This window comes from Acomys minous (genome assembly GCF_964271855.1).
Source record: "Acomys minous genome assembly, chromosome: 11".
Lineage (NCBI taxonomy): Eukaryota > Metazoa > Chordata > Mammalia > Rodentia > Muridae > Acomys > Acomys minous.
In genome coordinates, this window is record NC_140492.1 from 97,223,946 (window position 1) to 97,251,300 (window position 27,355).

Below are 27,355 nucleotides of genomic sequence, written 5' to 3' on the forward strand. Positions count from 1 at the left end.
TAAAATAATCTACACCATGGAAAAAAATTAAGGAACTTGTATCAGGAACATAAAATACCTTTACAACTTAACAATACAAGACAACTTGACTGAAAGGTGGGCAAAGGATTTGGACAGACATATCAAAAAAAAATAAAAATAAAAAAAAAATAAAAAGAAAGAAAGGAAAAGGAAAAAAATAAAACAGGCTAGGTCTGGTTACACAAGCCTATAATCCCAGCTACTGAGGAGGCTGAAACAGGAGGTCCTTTCTGGGCTACAGCATGAGTTCAAGGCCAGCCTATGCAACTTAGTCTCAAAACCAGCAAGTACTGGGCTGGTAAAATGGCTCAGGGGGTTAGAGACTTGTTGTTAAACCTGGCAACCTGGGTCCACTGCTTAGACCTCACATGGTGGAAGAAATGTCCTCTGGCCTCCACCTAGCCCTATAGCATATATGTGCTCCCATCCCCTACAAGGTAAATAAATAAATGTAACTAAAAAAATTTTTTTACAATAGTACAAAAGGGGCTGGGGCTATTAGTAATAATAGAGTGCTAACCCAATATATGTAAGGCCTTCTGTTCAATTCCCAATACCAGACACACACACACACACACACACACACACACACACACACACACACACACCCTGCCAAGAGGTATAGGCAAATATGCTTACCATCACTGGCCAGTACGGACAGAGAAAGCAAAACCATCCACCAACTATGAAGACCACAATCATAAGGCGGAAAACGTAGTTAGGTGTGAGAAACAGACCTTCATATGTTGCTGGTGAGACTGCAGTGGTGCAGGTGCTTGGGAAAACAGGCAGCACCCCTAGTGGTATCAGAATTACCAAGTGGCCTAGCAATCCTACTCCTAGGTAGATGTACGAATGAAAACTTAAATTTGCATCAAATGTGCTCATGCAAGTATTGTTAACAGCGAACAAAAAGCAGAAACACTCAAAATATCCACAGGTTATATACCAAGACTTGGTATGTCATTATAATGGAACATTTTAGTAACTTAAAAACAAGAATCTTGAAAATATTATGTCAGGTGAAAAGATAATTGATTTCAAAAGAGAACATACTATATTCCACTTAAATGAAACCTCAGAATAGGTAAATCTAAAGAGATAGGAAGTAGGTTCCATGTTGCCTGGAGCTGGGAATGGGGGTTGGGAAAGTGAGAGTGACTGCCAATAGATAGAGAGTTCTTTGAGGTGTGATAAAAATACCCTGTTGGTTGTAAAGATGCTTGCACAACTCTGACTCACAGAGCTATGTACTTTTAACGAGTGAATTGTATGGCATGTGAATTCAGCCTTCAACTCCAAAATAAAAGGCAGACACCCAGCGATCACAACAGACTGAAAAAGTATTACAACCTAAGTTTCACGTAGGTGGAGAATGACTGAAGATGACACCTGACTTTAATCTCTGGCCTCTACATACATGCACACAGGCAAGCATGCGTACACACACACTCAACATACACACTTTTTATAAGGAAAATGAAACACACCAATCTTTCTATGACGTTTTGTGAATGTCGTAAAGACCCAAGGCTTTTCCGTCACTGCACACTAATGGAAGGTCTGTGTATTAATGTTATAACCAAAGAATTTCTACAGTCAGGTGCAAAAGACGGTGGACCAGAAGCAGAGTGGAAGACTAGATTAGACGTTCAGACTTTAGTATGCATATGGCTCTCATTCAAACGCAGTAGCTCTGTAGGTCTAGGGTGCAGATTCTGCACATCTAACAAGTAACTAGGCAACAAGACTCAGAGGCCTCAGACCACACTGAAGGAGGAAGACAGACAGACTGACTTGAGACTCACAGGCTCAGGCCTCAGCCTGCCCAGTCCCTCTCTGTACACACCATGCACAGTGTTTGCTTAGCCAGGCTGAGGGCAAAAGCAGGAGTGCCTGCAAGTTCAAGGCCAACCAGTCCTACATAGTGAGCCCCGGTCTCGAAGACTAGAGTGTTTACATTTTTCCTATGCCTACTACGTTTATATCACTTTCCTTGGAAATAAGTATCCTCAACAAAAAGAAATGTTTCCTTCATTGAATACTTTGAAGGACTAGACCTTCAAATTTGGTTAAAAACATATCCATTCCATCTATAGCCTCACACATTTTATTGTTATTTCAGCCTTTTTGTTTGTCTTGGTTTTTTGAAGACAAGGTTTCTCTGTGTAGCCCCGGCTGTTCTGTAACTCCCTCTGTAGACCAGGCCGTGAACTCACAGCAATCCACCTGCCTCTACCTCTGCCTCTGGAGTCCTGGAACGAAAGACATCTGGTTCTATTTGGGCCTTTAATCAACTGCCTCCAGGCCGTTTGGTTGTCTTGTTTTTAAAGGAAGGAAATACTGTGACTGTGTAAGAAGCCAAGCTTCAGTGGCACAATTTAACTTTTAACCCTTGCCTGGCCAATAACACTTTGAAATATTGGGCAAATCACATAGCACTTGACTCTCTTTCCTCGGACACAAAATAAGGGAATACTGCCTCTCTCCACGTGGTAGTAAAGGACTCATTAATGTCTTACTGTCTACTGAGTAATGGTGCCCAGCGAGCTTCCTTCCTCTATCCTGTCCATATACTTGTCTTTTTGCTGTTGCTGTATCTCAGTTAATTTTTCTCCCATCTCTTTGGTCATTTTAGCTGTACTCTTTCATCCTAGTTTAAGCAGACCAGATAGAAGTCTCAAAGGGCTCCATATTCTGACTGATCTGCAATGAATTTGCCCGAAGCAGAGTGTTTTTCCAGCCCAAACAATTTCAATGTCTCTAAGTCAGGCTATTTATCCACACAGGCAAATCTGGAGTGGTTGGTATTGGATTAGCCTATGTATTTGTAGGGTCTTCCTATAGCCTCCATCTATGGCCTAATGCAGTGTTTGTCCAATGTGACTCTCTGTAGTGATGACAACGCTCTATTCTAAGTTGTCTAGGACAAAAGCCACCAGCCACACAGATCCACTGAGCCCTTTAAAACACCTACCACCACTAAGAAACTTGATTTTTAGTTGTAGTCACCTTCCACTTAAACAGCGACACCTACTAGCAACTACCGTGTTGGAATAGCCCAGGTGCAGCTTTCCGTAAGTTTACCATTTTAAAGTGAAACCAAACAGTTAAATTAAAGGTTCTCTCAAGTTGCTCTATGTAATTTCCATTCGCTTGGTAGAATGGTTGGCCTCAGACACCATAAGCCACCAATATACTCTCTCTTATTGGGTCTTATTGGACTTCAAAGAATTTACTAGCAATCATAATTAAATATGCTAAGTAGCTCTACAGAGCACTCTTACTTTAGGGCCAAACAAGTACTGTTCATATCAATTTGCCAAACGTGCGCTATGGAACATTCTCACCAGGTAGTTCACTTTATCTACAGAAAAGTCTGGAGGCCAACTAGGAAGTTTCTTAATGGCTGTACATTAAGCCATGTGAGCAAGTGTGCACTGTTTTTGTTTTTGTTTTAACTGCTCAACGACATTGATTGAAAGGAGGAGTTAAGTAGCATTGGAAACATCCAAGTGTGGTTAGCACATTTAACTCCTATAATCTGGCACATCTTCCAGGATTATGAGGTTGTAACCATTACAACCTTGGCTTTTGTAAATACAGCAGCGGCAGGAGGATCTCTTTGAGTTCGAGGCCAGCCTGGTCTACAGACAGAGAGAGAGAGTTCCAGGACTGCCAGAGCTGTTACACAGAGAAACCCGGTCTCGAAAATCAAGACAAAACAAAACAAAAACATGTTTTCATCATCAGGCTCTCTAAAACGCTTTTGAGTGATGTGTGCTTTAACTTAAGACATCAATGTGCTCCCCTTGTTTACCTACAAGTGGGAAACTGAAAAAAAAAAAGAAAGAAAGAAAGAAAGAAAAGAAAAAAGAAACGTCAGGCAGAAGTTGTGACTAAGCTCATCAGATAGTGAGGCCAACACTAAAAAAGTATTTCATGAGGTGAAGACCAAGGGTCCGGACCATCAAGTACGAGGCAGTGAGGAGAACTTTTGCCTGATACCCCGCCAAAGAAATACAAGGAGGAAGAAAGTTGTTCTACCACCAGGAGTGAACATATTCGGTTTTCCCCTGGTCATCCAAAAGCCCACTAGCTTAACATATTAAACCTGCAAGACATACACAAAACTTCTCATGCCATAGCCTTCCTCTACTTTTCAAATCTTTGGATTGGCGGGTACTATCATTTATGGGGATGAGGTTTTTGTTTTCTTTTTTTCCCCTATGCTACCAAAACCCTAAATGGCTTCCCTAACAACCGGATCCCAGAAGCATTTATGCTCTTTTTGAAATCCTATCGCTCCTTCCATTCAACAAACAGCGTGTTGAGAGGGCTAACGGACTTGCCGCTCCAAGGCAGCAGCCACCAACCTGCAAGGGAAAGGCGAGACGTAGAGATTCTTCCAGCCAGGAGCACCCCACACCGCACCATGGGGGACGCCATTTTGGAGCGTACCAAGTGGAATGCCGGCCCGGGGTGGGGTCAGGCACGGAGGAAGACGGGACAGAGCCAGAGCCCGCCTCCGCCGGAAGTGGACGGATCACGTTGGGCGTTCCCCCCTGCTCGAGTCCCACCATTGGTGCAGCCCGACCCGGTACAACATGGCTACGGTATTGCGGCCCTTGGAACGGCTGCGGGCACCCCGACCTTCGTTGCATCCCGGGGTGACCGGCTCAGGCTCCGCCTGCTGCCGCTGCACTCTCGGAGGTACCCCGCGGCCTCACGCTGTAGAAGGAGGGAGGGTGGAAGGGACGGGGGCGTGAGACCACAGCGGCGTCTCTCTTTTTTTCCTCTAGCTGTGCGCGTGCGCGTGCGCGTCCTGGTTTGGTGGGCGCTGTGAACGCCTCCACTTGGTGCCTGGAAAGCAAAGGGTCTGGACTCGCAAAGGTCCACGTTGCTCTTTTGAGAACATTGCTCATTCGTTGGGTTTCCTTTTCTGCAAGGTTTTGGTACGGAGTGTAAGAGATGGGAACCCAAAGCCATTGCAGCTTACGTCCTAAATCCTCCTCCCCCAAATTACTCCTTACCGCCTTTCTGAAAATATTAAATGTGAGACTGCTGAGTGACAATAAAAGTATTTAACGTTTTAGTGTGTTTTACATATATAAATTCCTTTCCTTGAGAGTCAGCATCCAGTGACAGAGGTACTCTTCTCCATTTTCAGAATAGGAAACAGACAAGGTTGTCACTTACCCAAGGTCACAGGGAGCGGGCAGATGGAGTATTTGAACTAAAAACCCGGGTCTGGCAGCTTCACAGGACTGCCTTTTCGTAAATTGCTATTTTTGTTACTACTTTATCGTAGCTGAACTCAGTGCTGATTCGTTGGCTAAAGCCTCATCTGTTTTTATCAAGCACCCAGCCAACGATGCTGAAGAAGGGTACCATTCCAGACTTCCTAAGCTGTGATCAGTGAGTTCTGACCTGAGGCTACTGAGTACAGATCTGAAAGGCCATCTTCAATTCAGAAGTTTCAAAACTGGAAGTCAGGATGTAGCTTTTTCCAAATATCCCACGCATCTCCCAAAACAAATCAAGGAAAAATGTGTGTCAAGAAAAAATGTGTGTGTGTGTGTGTGTGTGTGTGTGTCTGTGTGTGTGTGCGCGCGCGCGCACGCACTCGTGGTGTCTGCAGTTGCTAGCCCTTGTTGGTAGATAGCATTGCTCATTTGTCCTCCATAGCTCATCAACTAGTCTTCACCCTATTTTAAATCACTTCCTACTTTCATGTGTAAGACTTTTGCCAAGACTTGCCTTCAGTAATAGACTGGAGATGTTTGTCTCTGCACCAAGAATATTATAATGTTTGTACCTATCTGGATGGATCGTTTTTTTAATATATTAGGTGAAGGTGGGTTCATTGGAGGTGTCTTATTTGCTGGAGAAGGGGCACCAATAATTTCACTTCTTTTTCTAATTTTTAGCTAAAAGATACCTACTCACAGATAGCATTGTAAAATTAAAAGAGTTTCAACATAAGAAGATGGCTGTTGCATACAACCTTCCCGGCACCAAAGGTAATATTACATTTTATACATTCTATTCTTTTTTCTTTTTTTTCTTTTTTTTTTTTTTGAGATTTTTATTTATTGTGTATACAGTGTTCTGCCTGCATGTACACCTGCATGCCAGAAGAGGGCATCAGATCACATTATAGATGGTTGGGAGCCACCATCTTTGCTGGGAATTGAACTCCCACAGAACCACTACTCTAGAGGTCAGTGCAAAGACAAGGGACCGGAATAGATAGTGATGACCTGACAACGGTTCTGTCACTGAAGAGGCCTAGTTGTAGAGAACTGTGTTGTTGTTGCTGCTGCTGGTGGCTTTTGTCTTTGTTTCTGTTTTCTCTCTCTTTAAGTTTCTCTGCTCATTATATAGTAACATGGTCACTTTTCTTACAGCATAGTAAAGACAGATCGTGAGGATGAGAGAGGAAAAGCTGAATTGAGTGCAAGAACACAGAACATTCCTAAGCACTGGCTAAATCCATGTGCATTCCTTTTGCTTCCTTTCTCGCTATCTTGCTGCTGGTGGTTGAGGTGTGGCTCCGCTTTCTCATGAGTTATCTGTCTTTTACTTAGTAGGGCTGGAATAGTAGTTGTCCAACTTGACAGTGCTTGAGTATCACTCACAGAATGCCAGGGACACTGCTGCCTGCCTCAGTTGGCGGTTCCCAGAGATTCGGGTGGAACGTGGCCCAGAATTCCCTACTACACAGACGTGTACCTACAGACCGTTGTCAGCACCCACTGCTCTGGAGCCACTGGCCAGTGAGGGAAGCCGTGACACCAAAGGCGCCCTTGGTACCTCTTTGCAGTGAGCTGTGGCTAGCCTTCCTCTCCCGGAGGCCACGCCCCACTCCTCCTGAGTAACTGCCACCACCCTGTGTTTCCTTACAGAAATCTACTTCAGGAACTTAGAGGAGAAGTTGACCCAGAACAAACTCATTCTGAAGGAAGAGCTGAAAAACGTGCTTCACTTGTGTCAGTCCCGGGAGGACGTGGAGCTGGCGAAAACTATCATTTACAGGTGAGGCATTTCTTGAGAACCCCAGTGGCCTTCGTGACCCCTCACTCTGCCCTTCCCAGAGCAGTCTCCGCCACCGTCAAGATAAGCTGTCACCTCTACAGGGATGACTTGTAGATACCTTACCCCAGTGCCTGCTAACGAGACTGACTCAGGGACCAAGCGTAGAAAAGCATCACATAAACTACCAGCACGCTGGCCAGTACTTCCAGTTACCCACCCGCTAGCTCCTCCGCGTACACCAGTCACTCGGGAGCCTCTCTTCCACGATGGGCTAGTCTGTCGCTTCCTCTCTCTCCCTGGTACCACTGGCCCCTCGCCTTCTGCATCTTCTGCCTGCTACATCGTCGTTGAGGTATTACTAGAGATCTCTTTGTCAGAACGGAAGCACTAGACAGTCCAAGAAGCCTTCCCTTGGATTTCTGATGCTCCTGTGCTCCCCCACGTGGGTCCCCCTAGTGCCCCACTGTTCATTAGCCTGGTGCCAGCAGTACAAGCCCACGGAAAGCTGGAAACTGCGGGGCCTTGGGGCAGCACCACAGACAGCTCGGCTTCTCCTAGCTGAAGCAATTTATCTGGCCATACCTAAGTTGGGGGTAGGGAAAGGGACCCCACTTCTGCATAGTTGGGATGGCAGGTTTGTGTGGAGAGACTGGAAATGATGGAATTATCTTTAAAGCCCATCTGCAAATATTTATGTATTTTTCACAGATTTTTATCCAAGTATTTTATGGGTTTGGTAGGGTTTTTGTTTGTTTGCTTGCTTGCTTACTTGTTTGTTTTGTTTTTATCATTCAGTTTTTTTTCTTTGTTTGTTTTTGTTTTGTTTTGTTTTGAGACTGGTTTTTGCTATATAGCCCAGGGTGGCCTCACATACATGTTATCACAGACTGGCCTTGAATGCACAGTTTTCTTGCCTTGCTTTCCTGAGTGCTGAAATTACAGGCCTGTGTCACCACACACAGCTCCTTTTAGTTCAAGTCATTTCTGTATACAAGATAGTATTCTCTACATTAATATAACATACTCTGGTCTTATTATTTATATATTAAGAAGCCATAATTTAGTGGCACTACAGTACTCCACCATATATTAGGTATTTTGATCAACTTTTCCCTGTTGTTAGACATTTAAATTACTTGTAGTTTTTCCTCAGCACAACTAATGTCATGATGAGTAAGTGTAGAAAACTTAGGTACTCATGTGTCTGTTTGAGCTCAAAGAGTTTATCAGTCAGTTTTTTATTACTACAACAAAATACCCGAGACAATCTGCATGTGAAGAAAGGAGGTTTGCTCGCTTCACAGTTTTGGACATTGGAGGGCACGACACCGGTATCAACTCAGTTCTCCTGAAGGTCGTTGGCTGTGTCACACTGTGCTGCTGGTCACTGCTGGTAAAACGCAGTCACATCTCAATAAAGGAGGCCATACAGCTGGGTGGGACCAGACTCAGGTGTTTATAATAACCCTGTAGAACTGGAAAGGGCCACTTGAAGAATACCTCATCCTTTCAGAGAGCAATGTTCAGTTGGCCTAAGGACATCCCATTAGACTCCACAGTAATAAACTTGTAATACACAGACCCTTGGGAAACAAACCAAGTTCAAACTATGACCCAGCCTACCAATAACCTGCAGGTCATGTCAGCAAAACTAATTTTACATTGTCCTTTGAGACTCTCTGGCTGTTTTTCCTCTTATTTTTCGTGTTATTACCCTAAAGCCAGCAGGTATCTGCAAGAATAACATAACAGGATAAAAATGCTGAAGAATCTGCTTTTATATTCACCATACACATGCAAAATGTGACTATAGTTCTTCCGGGACGCCCATGGCACAACCCAGCGGCTTTTATTTTATTTTATTTTTTGCTACTTTTGTGAACAGCTTGGCAGGTTGGAAGATGGTCTGACCAACCTGTCGTCTGTCTTCCTGCGACACGCAGCCTGCAGCTGGCAAGGGACGTCCTGTGCTGAAACAGAAGGTCATGTTTATTGAGCCACAAATGGGAGTGACGTAACCCTCCTCATAACCTTGCTCCAGTTTGGTTTCTGGGGAGATTTCAGATCCTCCCTTTTGTTGGTGTTACTTCATTCTGAATGTAGATAGCAAATGGGAAACTTTTGCTCTCTGATTTAATCTGGCACATGTTCCTTATTTACTGAAATAGTTACAGATTTTTGAAGATGACTCACATTTTACAATAGCTAACGTTAAAGAATTGCCATGTGCCAAGCAAACCTTATCCAGTCCTCACAGAACCCCACAGATGGGGAACTGGTACTCCAAGTGATTGATTTTCATAGTTACATAGTCTGTAAGTAGAAGAGCTGCATTTGGATTACACGGAAGCAGTCAAATGTCCTTAATCACTATGCTTCCTTGTCTTTACTAACTCAGTGATTAACTGTGACATTAAGGCAGCTCACGTAGTTACCGTCACTGCCCTTGGCGGTGTGTATGCTCACAGCACCCCAGCTTCCTTCTGCTGTTTCTGCAGAAATGAACAATTTTCTAGTAAAGTCTGCGCACTAGTGTTTTAAAGTCATTTACAGCATGGCAGTCTGACTTGTGTGTAATCACGAGGCGCTCCTTTGGTCACCAGATTGCCATCTTAGGTGCCTATAGCAGCAGTGGCTGGTTACAGAAAGTAGGTGTGTACTGGATAGTTTCAAATGGCTGACTGGCCACCTGTAGAACTTATGCCCTATAGTAAGATGTCACTGCCATTAAAATTAGCCTTTCTCTGGGACTTAAAATTTCGAAAGTGCAATTAATTTTTTTACCGAATGGCCATAGCTCACATAGACCTTTACCAGAACTTAGAAAAGCAGAGGTTGATTGAGTTACATCGTGCCTGTTGGTTGTGTGACATCCTAGATGGGCACAAAGCCACCTCTGAGAGCAGGGAACACCTCCCAGCTGTTTCTTTTGGTCTGTAGGTGGGGCCTTTCTAAGGAGACCCTGCTGCTCTCTAACAGGCTTATGCTTAATTTAGTGGATGATTACAGTATATATTTTACTAATTTTATATCATAGTGTGTGTTGACTTCTAACAAAACTTCTTTGTTTCCAGTATACTAAACTCTAGAATTCCTGATTTTATTCAAATCCTTGTTTCTTTTAAACTGGGAGTTCCTTATTCTTTACTGTGTTCCCAGCATTTAGTAGAGTACACTCACACTATGGCTGTGTCTGTCCTTGTGTGTGTGTATATGTGTGTATACGTGTATGTATATGTGTGTATGTGTATGTATATATATATACATGTTCATATTTGTATACATGTACACGTGAGGGTGCATACACGTGGTTAGAGGTCACAATCAAGTATCTTCCTTGGTTGCCCTAAATCTTGGTTTTTGAGACTAGGTGTCACTGAACCTGGAGCTCGGTGATTGGCTACACTGGCTGTCCAGTAAGCTCCTGTCCAGGAGCATCCTCCCGCCTCCACCCCCGCCACTAGAGTTACAGTGCACAAGCCTGACCGTTACCTGGGTGCTGGGGATCCAGACTTGGGTGTGTCTGCTTGCTAGCTGAGGTCTACTCACTCCTGTGTCTGGTTTTGCTCCACCCCATCTTCTTGCTCATAGAATAATCTTGGTTGCAGGTACCATGCAGAAAACAGAAATTTCACCTTGGGGGAATATAAGTTTGGACCAGTTTTCATGCGCCTGTGCTACGAGTTGGATCTTGAGGACTCCGCAGTGGAGCTGATCAAAGACAAGGTTTTCATTTTTCAGTTCCTGCCCTTCCCTATGTGATCCGGTGTCCATGCTGTTAGAACAGGCGTCCTTTTCATTTCATGCTGTTTCCTGGGTAAGACTTTCAAGGAAAGGCCGCTGGGCTGAACAGATCAGCTCTCTGCTTCTCCAATGCTTCCTTAGAGTTGGCTCATGGGGAGACTTGCGGTGTCTTCGGAGGCACGGTGCAGAAGCTGATGTCCTGGTATTTATCTGCCTTGGATTCGGGTGGTGACCTAGGACTTGTAACCTGCCTCAGGATTTCCTATCCTGCATCTACACTCTCTTATTTTCATGATTTTTATTTTTGACTAAAGACTATATTTATAAGTGGTCAAATTTTAAAGTGCTTTTATATATTCCTGTTTTCTTTTTCTAAAAAACAAACATAATTCTGCACACCAGCATGATAACTCAGTGGGTGAGGGTACTTTCCAGCAAGCCTGACAACCTGAGTTCAATCTGTAGAATCATGTAAATATGGAGGGAGAGGGTCTAGTCCATGTAGTGGTCCTCTGACCTCCACGCACACACCATGGCACATGTGCACACACATACACACACACACACACACAAATAATAGATTTTAAAAACATTTTTACTTACTAACTGAATACACTATATCTTCAGCCCTTTCCCACTATGATGATGATGATGATGATGTCATCGTTATTATATAATTACTATTCCCACAGCAGCCCATTCAGCAGATGTGTTTATTATTTCCCCCTTACATAAGCTGAAACTGTGAATTAGAGACATTATAAATTTATCTTTGGCAGGAGACCCTGTAAATTTAGGCTAGAGCCCATGTGCAGTTTAGTATGCTTAGGAACTCCAGAGGAAAGTGATTTGGCGTTGCTTCCTGCTCTTTTTCAGTTAGTGTGTTCTGTGCTGATGGAACCTTGGGCTTTTTCTTTGAGATAAGTAGTGACCCGGGCTAAGCTCTAGCTTGCAGTTCCCCTGCCTGGGCCTCCTGAATGGTACGATTACCGCCTTGGTGTATGAACCACCATGTCTAGCATTAGGGTTGCCCTTCTTTAAGAAGACGAAGCAATAGGAAGATGGGCAGCATGTGTTAGTAAGTAGAGGAAAGGTAGTTTAAGACCACTTCCAATATTTGATCTTGTCTTCTACTTTAAACACACACACACACACACACACACACACACACACGGGCTGGGGAAATACTCAGTGGGAAAAGTACTTGAAAGGAACCCGAGTTTGCTCCCCAGAACCCATATTTTAGAAAAGCCCAGCATGGCAGGAAATACTTACAGTCTTGACACCAGGGAAGTGGAGACATGGATTCTTGGGGTTCACTGGCCAACCAGGCCACCCTACTTGTGCGTTCCAAGCCAATGAGAGACTCTGCTTTAAAAAAAACAAAAAAAGTAAGAGCAACTGAGAAATGATACAGTAGGTTGTTCTCTGGCCTTTACCCAGGCTAGCACATATATGCACCCACATCCACACATACACATGATTGCATTCTAGTGTGTGTGTACTAAATTCTGCAAAATAAACTGTGTCGTTAGGATTAGAATTATTAAAATTTTACTTTTCATGTAATTTGTATTTTAATATTTTAAATAAATGTTTTTATGTTACAATTAAAAGAAATTTTTCATTGTTATGTCAAAAACAGTAAAAAAAAAACAACTTGTAAGTAACGACTTAAGCCTTGCGTGGACACTCCGTGTGTGCGGAGGTCTTCAGGGAACAGAAGGAGCTGGATAGGAGTCGGGCCTGAGCCTAACCTCGCTCCTGTGGCAGTCTCCTCCCGCCACTGTCTCTGTGTTCCTGTCACTGGTCTCTGAACATAGCACCTAACGGTGACTGAAACGGCGGCTTTATTCTGATTTCTCTGACTTCCCTGTTCACCGTCTCCCCGACCCACACCTAAGCTCTCCCAGACTAAAACCCAGCTAGCGTTCAGAGCCGACCTTGTTGTCTGGTTTATCCTTCCGTATTCTCAGCACCTAGGGTCTACGCGGGAGGCCCTCATAAAAGAACAAAGGAGAAAAACCCTTAATGACATTTGAACATCATGGCATTCAAAATGCTGTGATGTAAAAGATTTAACTTGATGTAAAGCACGGTCACAGTAACATCATTTATTCTTTAAAATCTACAACGAGACTAGGTCTTAAGTTCCTCAAGTAGATCTTACCTAATAAATGTTACCTGACACAGCCATTCTGTTGCGTGTGTGTTTTAAAACCAAATATAATAAGTACACGATGTTTGTTTATTACTATTAAGTAGAAGTTAAAAATATTGTTGGGCGCCACTGCCTTAGCCACTGTTTTCAAAAGTGAATACTTCCCTGTTTCCTGCTTGTGAGGACTACAGTTCTGCGAGGCATTCTCACCTTCACTCAAAAATGGGCTTGCTGCAGCCATTTGGTATTACTAGTTAGTACCAGGTCAGTGGCCACTCCCCCCAAGTCTTCACTGTGCGTGAAACCGAGAGCTTTCTGGCTTCTTGTCCAGTGTGTCCATCCCCAAAGCTATAGCAGTATTCAGCAGCAAAGCTTTAAAAACATCCTCTGTGGACCAGACTACCAGAGAATTCAGGAAGCCACAAAAGGCATCGTGTAGAGATAAGATGTAGGCCCTGCAGAGTGGCCCATGCCCTTAACCAGCAACGGGGAAGCAGAGGCAGGTGGAGCTTGCTGAGCCTTAGACCACCCACTGAGCTACATAATGAGTTACAAGGACAGCCTTGGCCACCTAGTGATACCTGGTCTCAAAAAAAAGTATACTGTATGTAGCATCTGCTTCATAGTTTTAACTTTTGACCGAACTGCATTGTGTCTCTTTGCCAGCATTTACAAGGTTTCTTCCTAGACTCAACATCATTCAATATTTTGATGGATATGTTATTTACCAAAGGCAAATATCAAAGTAAGTATTGTGAACAGTCTGTGTTGTGGGGAAACTGTACTAGAACAGCATCTGGGGTGCCCCTTAGCCCCCTGTTGAGGAGTTCCACTGCCCCCTCACTGCCTAAGTTTGAAACCATCTTATTGTATGTCCTGACTGAATGGAGCCACCCCAGTTACCTCAAACCTTAGCCGGTTTCCGTTCTTCCTGCTTGACCTGATGATTTAACTTAGCATTTCGATCACTGCTGGTCAACTGTGAGGAAGGGCTTGTATCATGCTAAAGCCTGCTTTCTGCTGGGTGGTGCTGAACTAAGGAGAGCTTTGGGAACTGCCCCCTTGGTGCCTCTAATGCTGATGGCCTCTCTTCACGCAGGTGCGCTGGAAGTGTTGATTGAAATGAAAAACCAAGACGTGAGGTTCACCAAAGACACCTACGTCCTTGCTTTTGCAATTTGCTACAAACTGGTAAGGCTGTTGCCCTTCACTCTGAGGGCCCTGGGCACTGAGTAGTATCGGGATTCCTTCCTTCCCTCCCTTCCTTTCTCCCTCCCTCCCTCTCTCCCTCCCTCCCTCCCTCCCTTCCTTTCTTGGGCTTCTCTAAAGTCTATTTGCCATCTGGCACACATTTTTAAACATATTCGTTTTTAGACAACTCAAGTTGGCCTTATGAGATATTTTTATCATGGGACAAGCAATCACCTTTTGCCCTTCTTTGGCAAGCGTGTAAATTGTGAAAACAAGGGATGTGTTTCTGCTGAGCTCAGTCCCTTAGTGTTAGGTTCCTCTAGGTTCCACTGCCCTCTGAAAATCACCCCATCCTTCTGGGGCCAGCTCCACATATGATTGCTGTTATGTATTCTTTTTTATTAGTACTATTATTGCCTGTGTATGGCTGTTTCGCCTGTATGCATGTCTGTGCACCACATGCATGCCTGGTGCCCGTGGAAGCCAGAACAAGGTATCTGACTTCCTAAAGCTAGAGTTGCAGGTAGTTATGAACCATCATGTGGATGCTGGAAATTGAACCCCTGGTCCTCTACAAAAGCAGCAGTGCTCTTAGCCACTTCGCCATCTCCTAAGCCCTGCTGTCACGTAGTCTTGACTTGTTTCATAAGCCTTTGTAAACCTTTGTAAACCACTCTTAGCTCTAAGATAGCCCAAGGGCTATAGTTTTCTGACCTCAGGGTGAGAAAACCCTTTCCAGTCCTACAGCACTAGAACATGGCTCATTCTGAAGGGTGATTCCCCAGTGAGCAGCCTGCTCGGGCATACTTCCCCAGGTGCATGAACTACAGAGAATTTGGTTCTGCTTCTAAGGAGGGCCAGAGGATGTTATATCCTCCTGTGTTATATCCTATGTTATATCCTCCTATGTTATATCCAAGAGTAGCGTGTTTCATTAAGTGGAGACAAGTTGGGAAATGGAGCTGTTGAGGTTCCTGGTCACCCCTGGCAACTGCCCCCACATAAAATTCAGACCGAGTGACGAGTGTGTCTTCACAGACACACAGAGGTAGGACTGGTGCTGCCACTGTCAACCCGTCCACCTGTGGCGGATCAGAGAATGGACTGTCTGCTGGGGAGCACTACTTTCTCACACTTAAATAGGTTTCTCTTTTTAAAATGTATTTATTTCATGTGTGGGGGTGTTTTGCCTGTATGTTAATGTACACCACCTGTGTTCTGGTGCTGGCAGAGGTCTGAAGAGGGCATTGGATCCCCCTGGAACTGTAGTTACAGACAGTTGTGAGCCACCATGTAGCTCCTGGGAACTGAACCCAGGTCTCTGCAAGAGCAGCAAGTGCTCCTAACTGCTGAGGCATTGCTTCCGCTCCCTTGAATTTTTTTCCTTTTTTAGTTTCTGTTTTTATGGGATACTTTTATAGCCCATGTTAGATTAATATTAATATTTTCAAATGTTTGGCTTATCTGAGGATTTTCAAGCTAAAAATCCCCCAAAGGAAACTCTACTGAGCATTTCAGAGCTCCTTAATGAGTAGTCGGCTGACTGCTTTGTGGGCCTTCTGCCTGGAAACTAGCGCACTGCCACACAAAAACCTTAGATGTTGACGAGTGCAAACTGGCCTACAATGGAAAAAAAGCAAGCTGAGAAATAAAATTAACTTAGAGTTACCACATAGATAGCCTAGGCTACTTGCAAATGGTCTCTGTGTAGTTTGTTTTCTTTTGTTTTGAAATGATAATATAATTATATCATTTCTTCTTCCTTTTCCTCGCCCGAAGCCCTCTGATATGCCCCTCCTTAGCTTCCGTTATCAACTGTTGATCCATGCATATATGTATATGTGTATACCTGTATATTCCTCAACACAACCTGCGCAGTCTGTATGCTGTTACTTGTATGCATGTTTTCAGGGCTGACCGTTTGGTATTGGATAACCAATTGAGGCGCTCTTCCCTAGGGAACACCATTTCCCCCTTTGTTGTCATCCCTCAGTTTCCTGTAGTTCCTTGTGTAAGGGTGAGGCCTGCGATCTTTGCCCAGTCCACATTGCCTTGTCTACCAAGCCTAATTTTTCAAGTGACTCCAGGTGTCCCTGGGAAATGATTGCAGAAGGAAACCTGAGATAATAAACATTTGATCATTGCACTTGACGTTTCATGACACTGACTGGGCAATCCCGTCTCCTCACAGAATAGCCCGGAATCTTTTAAAATTTGCACTACGTTAAGAGAAGAAGCCCTAATTAAGGGGGATATCATCTCCAGGAGAGCATCCTGTTTCGCAGTGGCATTAGCTCTGAATCAGGTAAGGCCTGGGGCAGAGGAGACGGAAGTGAATTAGAAGTGGGCAGCACGTTACTGCTTTCTTTGTTCTTGTTTTTCATTTATTTCTTTCCTCCTAACTACATTGTAAAGAAATCCCGTAATGAAAGCACTTCCTTTTTTGCCACAGCAATTTGCAGCTGTACCTATGCCTGCAAATAATGTTTTTATCTGTAGCTGAAGACCCAGCGTGCATTTCTATTAGAATGGGTGGGCCAAGACCTTATGAAGAATCGAGGAAGGGAGCTGCAGTCTCAGGGAGATGTGTGTTAAGACGCACACTTCCTGTGTGGCTCTCTTAGAGAGCATTTAAAATTCTCTCTAAAGTCAGGTGAGTTAGGATTCCGGGGTCAGTCCTTTTAGTTAGCTCCATCTGCTGTTGTGAGTTGAGCCTTAGCATTCCTCCGGTCCCTCATTCCCCCACTGACAAATGAAGCAACCAAGGCCCAGAAAAAAAAAAAAAGGTGAAATTCCTGAGATTGATCTCAGTGAAGGCCACAGTGCTGAAACACCTGCCATCTTGAAGAGCCCCACTTCTGAGATCCCACATTGGAAGGCTGAAAACACATTCGCTATGAAATGTGAAATATGAAAATGAAAGGCTTATGATACAAAATTGTAACCAAGCTAGGTTTTCACCCTGCTGACAAAACAAGGCTAGAGAGCTCTTACTTACAACTACCACAGTAGGTACTTAGAATTGCAAGGGTGACGACGATACACTCCTGCCAGGCACTAACTGGGCACGATGGCATCGGGCTTAGCAGCTTCCCTTTCTGTCCAGGGAACTTGTTTCCTGTCTTCCCACTCTGCCAGGGCCTGCGTGACATGGCTGAAGTCTCATCTGGGACATATGTCTTTTGTAGCTCTTGCAGCTTTGCTCTTGTGACACACACATCATCCTGTTGGAACTGAGATAACGGCTCCTGTCATCTGTAAATCTTTCAGCCGAGCATCATGCAGGACTCTCCTTGGCTGCACTTAATCACTTTGCCTGACGCCAGCCTTGTCTAAGACCATCACCGCCATCACTTTGGTTTCTGCATTCGTGTTCTCATACCTTTTTAATCATCTTATCTGGCATTTCTGAACCATTTTGGTTTAGGTGTACCTCTTATATGTTGCAGAACTCCAACTTGGCTTTATAATATGACACTGGTCTTTCTTAATCTGTTTATATTCATGTGACACAGATGATCTTAGGTGGAATTTTATTTGATGCTTTGTATGTTTATAACTTAAAGTGTCTTCTGGTTTACATTGGTTTATGCTGCTGCTCTCATGGATACTTGTAAAATGAAGTTGGCGAATTTATGAATGAAGCTTAAGGACAGTGACTTCGGTGCCATCTCCCTGGAAGGGGGTACAGTGTTTTCCTGCAAGTGGTTGGCTCAGTGTGCAGATAACTGGGTGCCAGTCAGTGAGGCAAACTGTAGCCAGGAGGGAGGCTTTCTCTTCTGTGTGCCCCATCTTTCCTTACCAGCTGCTCCGCCTCTGTAGCACTTAAGTCCTGAGGAACCTTATACTGGAGACTTACTTTTTGTCTGAACTCCGGAGAGTTGGTGGACGCACTGCTCAAATGCAGCTTAGCACAGCCTCAGGGCTCCATCGCGGCCATCCCCATCCCGAGGCCGCTCTGCTGCTTACGCCAAAGTGTTCTCAGGCTAATTCCTGTGACAACAGCTACTAACAGTGACGTTAATGTGCTTTCTCTCTCTTCATGGAATTTTAGTTAATACGTTACCTTTTGTAGTGTTCGCTTTTCCTTAAATATACCCAGTTTATTAGCTTTAAAGAGGAGATAGAGTAGAGGAAATAGACCATGCTTTAAATCCTTCATGCCCTTAGTTTCCTCTGTGTAGTGTAATGCCTGCCTTTCCAGCTGCACAGCGTCCCACGGTCCTGTGCTCATCTTCTGCAGTTGTGGCCCATCAGTGGCTCACTTGGCTTGCTGCTCATCGCTTTGGCTTGCTGTTCTTCCCAGTTCTCGCATCCTTTGCCTGCAGTTACCTTCTCTTAATTTCTTTGAACAAATTACATTACCTGAGTTCTTGCCACTTTAAGTCGTTTTATTTTTGTACTTTTCCTACTTTTTTTTTTTTTTTGCCAGAATCAACATTTTGAGATGGCACTTGCTTTTCTTGAGGGTATTCTATTTGTTTTTGGGCCTTGCCTTCTGTTTCATATCCCGCTGCTGTGGAGAAGTCTGTCTGAGTTTGCTCCTGCGCCTGAGAGATGTGTTCCATGTCCACGAACACATGGTCACACTGGAGTTTCCTCTACTAATGGTTCTCTCAGTCTTTGTTTTATTGTGCCCTTTCCCTCTTTTAGTTTTAAAATTTGTCTTTTATGCAGTTCTTATTCTGTTTCTCTTTTGATTACTCATCAGTCAAATATACACGTTTCTTTGAGAAGCCATTAGCAGGGAGTCCATGTCAGAGAGACAGGAACCCTGAATCCTCGTCTAGACAGGCAGGCTTTCCTCCGCATTGTAAGCTGCAGTCCTGTGTATCTAGGCCAACTCTAGTCTTCCTCATCTATGGCAACAGGATGTTGAGCTGCAGCCTCTTCTCTGCTGCCTCCTGCAAAGATGCTCAGCCTCGAACCTGCTCCACCGCTCACCCAGGCCTCGTAGGTGTCCATATTTGCCCCTTTGTCCCAAAGTCAACTCCAGTCACTGCAGGCAGGCAGGCCCCTGGGTCGTGGAACTTAGGTGGTGCTGGAGGAGAACCTTCTAGAAATAGAATGTAGAGTCCCTTTCTATAGCGCAGAGGACCTCTGCCTGTTTCCTCCTCAGCCTTGCTGGCCTCCATCCCTAAGGATTCTGACAATCGACCCACTTCTCCTGTGGTTTGAGGATTCGCTAATTATGCCAATGATGAGGTTTGTGTTCTGTTTCTCATTGTTGTGGCTTTTTTTTCCCCCTCCAAAAGCTGGCTCCAATAGGAGAAGGGAAAATGCCACTTAATGCCTCCACCTTAAAAACTGGATTCAGAGAGTTGCTAAATCATAGGCTGCCATGTCACTGGGTTTTTATTTTTGTTTTTAAACAAAACCAAAAACTTCATATAATTTTTTGTTTAATTTGGTTATTTAAAAAATTTTGTTGTTGATTTAAAACCCCGAGGCCCCATGTGATCCAAGTCATCTGGAGGAGATTGGAATGCTGGCTGCATGGAGTATGACTTTTGTTTTTCCTTCCAGAACCAGGTGGAGAAAGCTATGTCCATTTTTTCTCAAATCATGAATCCAGAAAGCATAACCTGTACTAACTTAAATGTAAGTGATTTCCTTATAGTTGATGTGTGGTAACATGCCTGCTGTTTTTGTCTGTGTGCAATGACCTGATTGGCCAGCTCCATTCTGGAAAGAACCATTCCTGTGAGAGAAGTCATGACTGCATGGCTTCTGGAGTGTATGAATGGGAGGCGGGGAATGGATCCGCTCAGTTACATGGCAGGTGCATACTGAACATGTGAGGTACATGTGAGAAAGCTGTAGACTTTAGAAGGAGTGGTTGAGCCAACCAGCTTCTTTCCCTCAGGCCTTGGGGAAGCCTGTGTGCTATTGGCACCCCACCTATGGTAGCTAACTCATTGTGTGCTTGTGACTGGTAAGCTAGGGTGCTTGGTGCTGTCTGTGTGCACCCCTGTTACTGTCAGTCTGCCAGGGACATGTGCCCCTTTGACTTATCTGGCCTCCTGTGCCACCTTGTTGTGTGGGTCTACCAGTGGCTTGCATTCATTCAGCAGAGACATATGAAACATTCAAACTGAAGGTGAGATTTTTCTCCCAGAACATTGGGTGCATTTCAGTAACAGAGATCACAGCAAACCCTGTCACTACTCCTAAGTTTTGAGTTTTGGACCAATGGGAACAAGAACTGCTTTGCACATACCCCGCTCAACCAGCCCCACTTGAGTCCTTGCCTGGGCAGTGAGTGTGTGCGTGTGCGTGTGTGTGTGTACACCATGTGCATGCCCAGTGCCTATAGAGTCAGAAGAGGACATCAGATCCCCTAGAACTGGAGCGATGGATGGCTGTGAGCTATCCTGGAGCCTGTGCTGGAGCTACTAGTGTCCGTAAGCATTGAGCCATCTCTCAAGCCCTTCAGGTTCCCAACTCCCAAGATCTTGTGGTCCTCTACAACAACCCAGAGGCTAAGCTGGAGAATACGATTTTGTGGAATAGAAATGTGTAAGCACCAGTGTGATATGAACTAGGCCACAACCATGCCGTGGGTGTCTCGAGATGGGGGGGTGAAGGGCTGCAGAGCAAACTACAAGTGAAGGCGACTTGCCAGGATCGGGACTGAAACCCCCCTGCTGCCTCGTGTGTTTTCCGGCTGGGATGCTGTTTTAGGGGCTGTGGACCTTTGGGACTGTGGCCTCAGTAGCAGAAGCGAGCCGGTGTGGGTGTATGTTGAATGTACCATCTGCTCTGGCTCCAGTCTGAGCTCACCCAGGTCCATCCACATGGAAAACGTGTGCCTTGTGCTTCGGCAGCCATGGTCAGACCTGTTCCTGCCTCCCGTGCTCTCTTCCTTTAATTTGCTCCTGTCACAGGGCAACAGTGATTAATAAAAGTCAGCTGTGGAGCGGCATTCTGGAGACCGGGCTGTGAGGTTGGAGGGGCACAGGTGGAAGGACAGAGCTGTCCCACAGGTCGCTTCTGGTGAGACCTTCGGTTAAAAGAATCCACGGTTGATGATCACCTCTTCCTACCAGCTCTGAGTCTCTGGGTCCAATCTACAGGATTCTTCTTATCTTAGGCTTTGTGTCTGACCTTAGCTTTCTACGTTTGTCCTGAAAGCTTGTCTGGTCCTCAAAGTTATTACCTATAAGGATTACTGTTTCCTCAGAAGCTTGGAGCTATGCCTGAATCCTATTCTAGGACTTGTTAAAAAAAGACTCCTTTTATTAACTTATCTCGTACAGCCGGCATCAAACACTGACTACTTCCCACACGAGGTTAACTGCTTCATACCCGTTCTTCTGTCATCACAAGAGAGGGACAGCTGGGGCTTTTGTCTTCTTGGTTCCCATTAGATAGTGATAGCTCTTGTGTCCAGGTGTGTAACTGCCAAAAGTGAGCAGTGAGTTACCCGGAGTAACTAGAGCGTGCCCTGCAGGTGCGCTGGGACTGGGAAGGAACTCTGCCACCAACACCAAAGCGAGCCACGTGGCTGTAGTATTACAGGAAAAGTGTGCATGAGCTGTGGGACGGGATGCAGTATGGGCATTCCCGGTGGCTTTGCCTACAGTAGGGAGCGTGAGATGGGCAGATTTTAATTATAGCTAAGGTAGCTAGGTGCTTTGTGATTTACTGGTTAGTGTTGTAGAATCCTGTTAAAACAGTATTACTCTGTGGTCCAGGGCAAGCAAATGCCAAGTTCTCACAGTTCAGTAGGCAGCAGAGTCAGGGTTAACACTGACAGCAGACTGTAAAGCCCAGGGTCTCCAGAGAGAGGAGACCCATGAAGATAGGAAGGCTGTGCCTGTCATCCATGCCTGGAGCTCACTACTGAAGAGTGGTGCAAAGATGCAGGCCTGGCAGGCATGACCGGTGCAGGTGGCCCGTTCTGTGGGTTTAGATTGCTGCTCATACCTGTCTCTCACAGTTGTTACGAAATGCAGTCATTTCTTTTTCCAAATGAGGAAGTGTTCTGATGGGGATAGACCTGTTGAGAGCAGGTAGAGTTGTAGAGCCTGGGGATGGAGCGCGGGGCTTGTTGTGCACTTGCAGGGCAGCTCCTGTTCTCTGCTGGGGAGGGGAAGCCAGCCAGCGCATAGGTAGGATCAGCATGTTGTGGTTAAGGACTGCACATAAGGAACCTTGAATTGATGTTACATTTGATCCTCTGCATGAATGCAGTCAAGGGCTTACCCCCTACTAGGAGACTTTAATAAAATAGTCTTATTCTTTAAAAATCCTCACTTGGGAAGCTTCCAAGTGTCCAATCTAAATCCATCATGCTGCATTATAAGCCTGTGTCATCGTGCTCTGGGATGACAGGAAAGAGACACTTTGCATTCATTGAGGAGGCTTTCAGATTCTGAGTCTTTTATCAGGCCAGTCTTTTTAAATTGACATAATGGGCCTCAGCTTTTCCCAACTTGGAATCATTAAACACTTGGTTAACCTGACAAACAGGCCGGCAAAAGAGCCTGTTGAGTCAATATTAGCAAAAATAGATGAAAGTTTTCTTTTTCTTGATCTATTTTAAACATCAGTGTCTTACATTAAAATCTTTTGCTGCTGTGAATTTTAATTTGGACTTACCTAATCCTCCCTCAACTTAATTTTCTTTATATCTGAATTGCCTCTGCTGTCTATATGACCCAGAGGTCCTGGTTTCTTATTTTCCCAGTGGATACCTACTGCACACTGCATTCCCTTAACCCTCCTGGGCAGCCCCGCTCAGCATCCGGGCTGAGTTCCTACTCCCAGGTTTATCTATCTGAAAGCAGCAGAGGCCAGTATGGGGCACCTTTGTAAGTGTACTTGGGTTCTTATCATTTCTCCAGAAATCTGGCATGACTCTAACTAGAGACTCGTTTGGGCACAGAGTTGACCTTAACAAGTAGCCAATACAGGCGAATGTTTTAATGCTGTGAAGTTCTTCAGGACCAAAGGTAACCCTCACCCTGATGAGCTGCTTGCCTTGAGATTTTGTTTGTCTCTCAGGAGTGAGTCTGTTGGAGGCTGGGCCCTGTGTGTGGTGAGAATGAGGTAGGAGACCTTTAAGAGGTAGCGCCTACATGAGGCTCCATCCTTATGAGGGGCAGTTGGCAATTAAAGGCATCTGGAGGAGGTCCCTTTTCTTCAGGAGTGTAGCCATTGTAAGGCACCTGTGACCTAGTAAATAACCCGTGCACAGGCCTCTCTAATAAACTCAGCGGGTTATTCTTTAGACTCGTGCGCGATCAGGAGGGGCATGTTAGGAAGAGGGACTAGTCCAGAGGGAGGGGGCAGGAACAGGAGAGGGGGTGGGAGGCTGGATGGGAGTGAAGTCGTTATATACGCTGTGAACCTGTTTGCCTGGAGGATGCTGCTATGTGGTGGTTGTGCTCTCAGGAGGGAGGGTGGTGCCTGTAAGAATGGGGTTCTAAGCTGGGCGTGATGGCGCACACCTTTTGTCCCAACACATGGGATGTAGAGGCAGGTGGATCCCTGAGTTGGAGGCCAGCCTGGTCTACAGAGTGAGTTCAAGGACAGCCATGGCTACACAGAGAAACCCTGTCTTAAAAAAAAAAAACAATAAGAGAGAGAGAGAGAGAGAGAATGAGAATATTCTAGAAGCCTAGCCAGCCCCCACCATCTGCTGTCTGGCTTCCTGTTGAGATATGATTCCTGTTTCCATGTGTGCGTGCTCATTGCCGTCTCCATGGCAACGACTCAGGTGGAAGCACCTTTCCTGGCCTAGCACAGGCCAGCTCCACGCCCTGAACCTCCATCAGCTAGCCCAGCAAATAGACTTTACAAAAGGGGGGCGTGAGACAGTACAGCCAGTTCAGTAAGGAAGAGGAAACACTGCCCCTCATAGGGACCAGAGTTTTAAAAGTGTTTACTCCTTTTGGCTTAATAATTTCATCAAGTCCAAGAAAGTACCAGGTTTTTTGTTTCAATGTACACACATCAAGCAATATAATACAACATAGCATATTTCCATGGTTAATTGCTATGCATTTATTCAATATGAGGTTTTATTCTAATTATTTCTCATATTAAGCAAGATTATTTAGTAACTGGCAAAGGAAAGATCCAATTTTACAGAAAATAAATGTTGAAGGTAGCACATTAATTATAAACAGTGATTAACATTGGTTGGTGAATTCTCAGTTATTCTCATTCGTAAAACCTTTCCACTGTGTCACAAATTGTTGTAGTGAGTGCTGATAATTAGAAGGGAAATGAGCCTTGCTTTTCCATGTCCTACGTGTGCTAGGCTGACGGGAAGTCATTAGCAGGCTCATTTTGAAAGCTTGCTTTGGCACCCCGTCTTGAAGGGTCTGTAATGGGCGAGGTGTAAGTGGGCAGGCTTCCTCCTTCCTGCCCAGCCTGTGTGCTGCAGTGGTCCCCCTCCGGCCAGACATGGGGGTGATTTGATCATCATGGCCCTTGATTATAGAGGAAGGTGGGCACCGGGAGTGATGATCTGTGGACCTCCTGTGTGCTGGTAGTCGCTTCATGTCAACAGTAACACAAAGTGTGACACTTGAGAATTCTTTTCCCATTTAACAGATGAGGACATTAAAAGTGGAGTTTGCAGCTAGTTCAAAGTCACACAGCTGGTAATCATCAGTGTTAAGACTTCAGCCAGCTACTCAGGTGTTAAGCAAGTTGTCAAATTGTGTTTGTTTTCGTGTGCCCGCGCGTGTGTGTGTGTATGTGTGTGTGTGTGTGTGTGTGTGTGTTCTTGTGGAATTCAGGAATCGAACTCAGGCTTGTGTGTCAGGCGCCTCTGCTGTGTGAACCACCTCACTAGTCCCAGCTACAGCAATGTCATTAGCTATAATAAAGTATATTTTGGTTGGTGAGTGTACATGCAAAGCACCTAAAAAACAAACAACAAACAAAGGCATGTCTGTGCTAAAAAAATAGGAAATAGTATTTTAAGGCGGGGGACTGCCAGTACAGGCTTATCTCAACATTGAAATACCAGCTTGGTCTCCTCTGTTCTTTTATTCAGATTTTAATCCATGTCCAGTCAAATATGTTGGAAAGCTTGATAAAAATCTTACAGGACACTCTTGACAGAAATTTATCAAAATTTGTGAAAAGACATGCGTTCTCAGAGGAAGTGGTAAGTGTGCCAGCCCTGCAGGTGGCACTAAGCCCACGAGCCCTGTTCAGAAGCTCACCTGGTGTCACTGTCCTGCGACCACCTCTCCAGACACAGCAGTCTCGCCCTCGAGCTTTCAAGACTGGCATGTCTAAATGCAAAGACTGTTTCCTCCTGACGTAATAAGGTTCCCAGGAGCCTTTCTCTCAGGGAACCCTTTCCTCCTGTGTTGTTTTCCTCCTGCACTGTTCTGGAGGTGCCTCTCATCCTGTCTTACCTGACCTCACTCCTGTACGCAATGGTCTCCTTGGCATGGCCACCACATTCTAATTCTAAGCTGGTCCGTTTTTGTAGTCTTAGTGCATGACCTGTGGCTACTGTTGATCCTCTGGTCCTGCCTCTTCTCCATATCGTGGACCTGTGTAGTCAGCGGGCTCCTCGGCATGTCCATCTCCATGTTTCACCTTCAGAATAGAATTCTGGATTTTCCCCCCTCTTCTCTTCCTCTCCTCCCCATCTCAGTAAGAATTGGAGTCCATTACCATGTTCCTAAGACCCAGGGTTGGACGGTGACATTGGCCCCCTTTCCTGCGGCTGCTTAGCAGAGTCCTTCACTGTCACCCCAAGTATGCCTGCCTCACATGCACTCACAGCTCCATCTTACCCTGACTTTTCCCAGTCTAACTCACCATTTTTTTTCTCCCCTGGGCTGAGATGGGGGTTCTGGATTTGTCTCCACATTCCTGCCCTCTCCCCATTTATTCTTGGTGTAACTTGTTAAGTCTCAGTCAGACCATAGCCCACGTCATCCCCCTGGCTTTTAGGGTAGATTCCAAGCATCTTTCCATCAGCTACGTATAAACCTCTGCATATAAACCTATATATAAGCCTCCGGCCCACCCCCTGCTCTTACCTACTTTGTTACTTCTGTTGGCATTTGACCTCCCTGGTTATGTCTCACTGCAAGGCACGTGCTATTGGAGTTCCCCTTCCAAGGTAAAATCACACAGCTTTAGTTCTGAACTTTGTGTGTGGCTTACAAAGGAGAGGCTCTTACAGACACTCATGCATATGTGCCCTGGTGTCTGTGTGTCTGCTGTCCATTTCTACATGCCTGTTTCTGCTTCTTGGAGGATAGGAAGGCGTCATTGTGATGTAATGATTACTTTTTCTCCAGCTGACCAAAGTGAGGGAAAAACTAAAGGACAGCCCAACTCTCACAGCCAGGTTTGATGACATCTATGGGAAACTGCACGTGAGTGGCCACGTCACCGTCTACACTTTGGATGCTCTGCTCTGCCATGTGCCCCGGGACAAGAAATCCAACACACTGCTCTTAAGTAAGAGGACAGTCAGCCAACGGACCTTACAACCGCTCAGCCGGTCCCTGCTGACTGAGTAACTGTGTCTTCAACCTGGAGGAGCAGCTTCAAGGCGCCTGCTTCTCCAGGAGTCACTGGCTTCTCCAAGATGCCAGGCATCTTCAGTGGCACTGTGCTGACACTTGGTCTCCCTAAGTCCCCTGAGTGGTGACTTGCTCATCAGAAGAGCTAGCTCAAGCAAGGGAAGCAGCACAGAAGGGCAGCTGTCCCTGTGTGAGATGCCCGAATGAGGGTCACAGCCACTAACGCAGCTCAGCAGAGTGGCTCTCAGTAGGTACCCGTAGGAGGAGTTCCCCGAGGCCTGACCAACCTTAACTGACCTTCCACAGGAGACATGCCCTGCAAGTGATGTCCTCGCTGAGTTTGGGACATCTGAAACCCTCTTACCATGTTGGGAAACAGCCAAGGCCTTTTCTCATTCTGCCATCATTTTCCCATCTGCATAATGACACTGCCTGTGTGTGCTTGGATGAGTGGACATCTCCACTCACGGTCCACTAGAGTTAATCATTCTCCGAAATAAGAAATAAAAGGGACCTGCGCAGACTTAGCAGTTGTGTTTTTTTTCTCAGCATGTATGCAAAACTAGAAGTTAGCTTTCCATAACTGGAAAGTATACTAAATTTAAAATGATTATTGCCTTTGTCATTGACAAGTCAAAAACGCCAATAAAGAACATGTAATGCTTAGTTTTCTATTTACTATCATAAA

General features: G+C 45.2%; 2 protein-coding genes across 4 annotated transcripts in view; one reads left to right on the plus strand and one right to left on the minus strand.

Moving 5' to 3' along the window:
• Positions 1-4,495, minus strand: part of MRPS27 (mitochondrial ribosomal protein S27) — a 75,251-nt gene extending 70,756 nt beyond the window's left edge. The window contains exon 1 of the mRNA XM_084802679.1: positions 4,398-4,495. Within this exon, the coding sequence (XP_084658805.1) occupies positions 4,398-4,470 (73 nt within the window). The 5' untranslated portion in view covers positions 4,471-4,495. The remainder of the gene's footprint in view (positions 1-4,397) is intronic.
• PTCD2 (pentatricopeptide repeat domain 2) lies at positions 4,491-27,355 on the plus strand (the record flags this gene model as incomplete). Of its 3 annotated transcripts, none has more annotated exons than XM_084802676.1 (10): positions 4,491-4,734; positions 5,952-6,044; positions 6,930-7,059; positions 10,668-10,785; positions 13,631-13,709; positions 14,064-14,155; positions 16,347-16,460; positions 19,682-19,756; positions 25,170-25,283; positions 26,440-27,355. In XM_084802676.1, the coding sequence occupies 10 exons, from the start codon at positions 4,491-4,493 to the stop codon at positions 26,662-26,664; spliced, it is 1,284 nt and encodes a 427-aa protein (XP_084658802.1). In that variant the 3' UTR covers positions 26,665-27,355. The 3 variants fall into 3 exon arrangements, with proteins under 3 accessions (XP_084658802.1, XP_084658803.1, XP_084658804.1); XM_084802677.1 differs by lacking the exon at positions 4,491-4,734 and adding an exon at positions 4,838-4,976; XM_084802678.1 differs by lacking the exon at positions 4,491-4,734 and adding an exon at positions 4,838-4,914.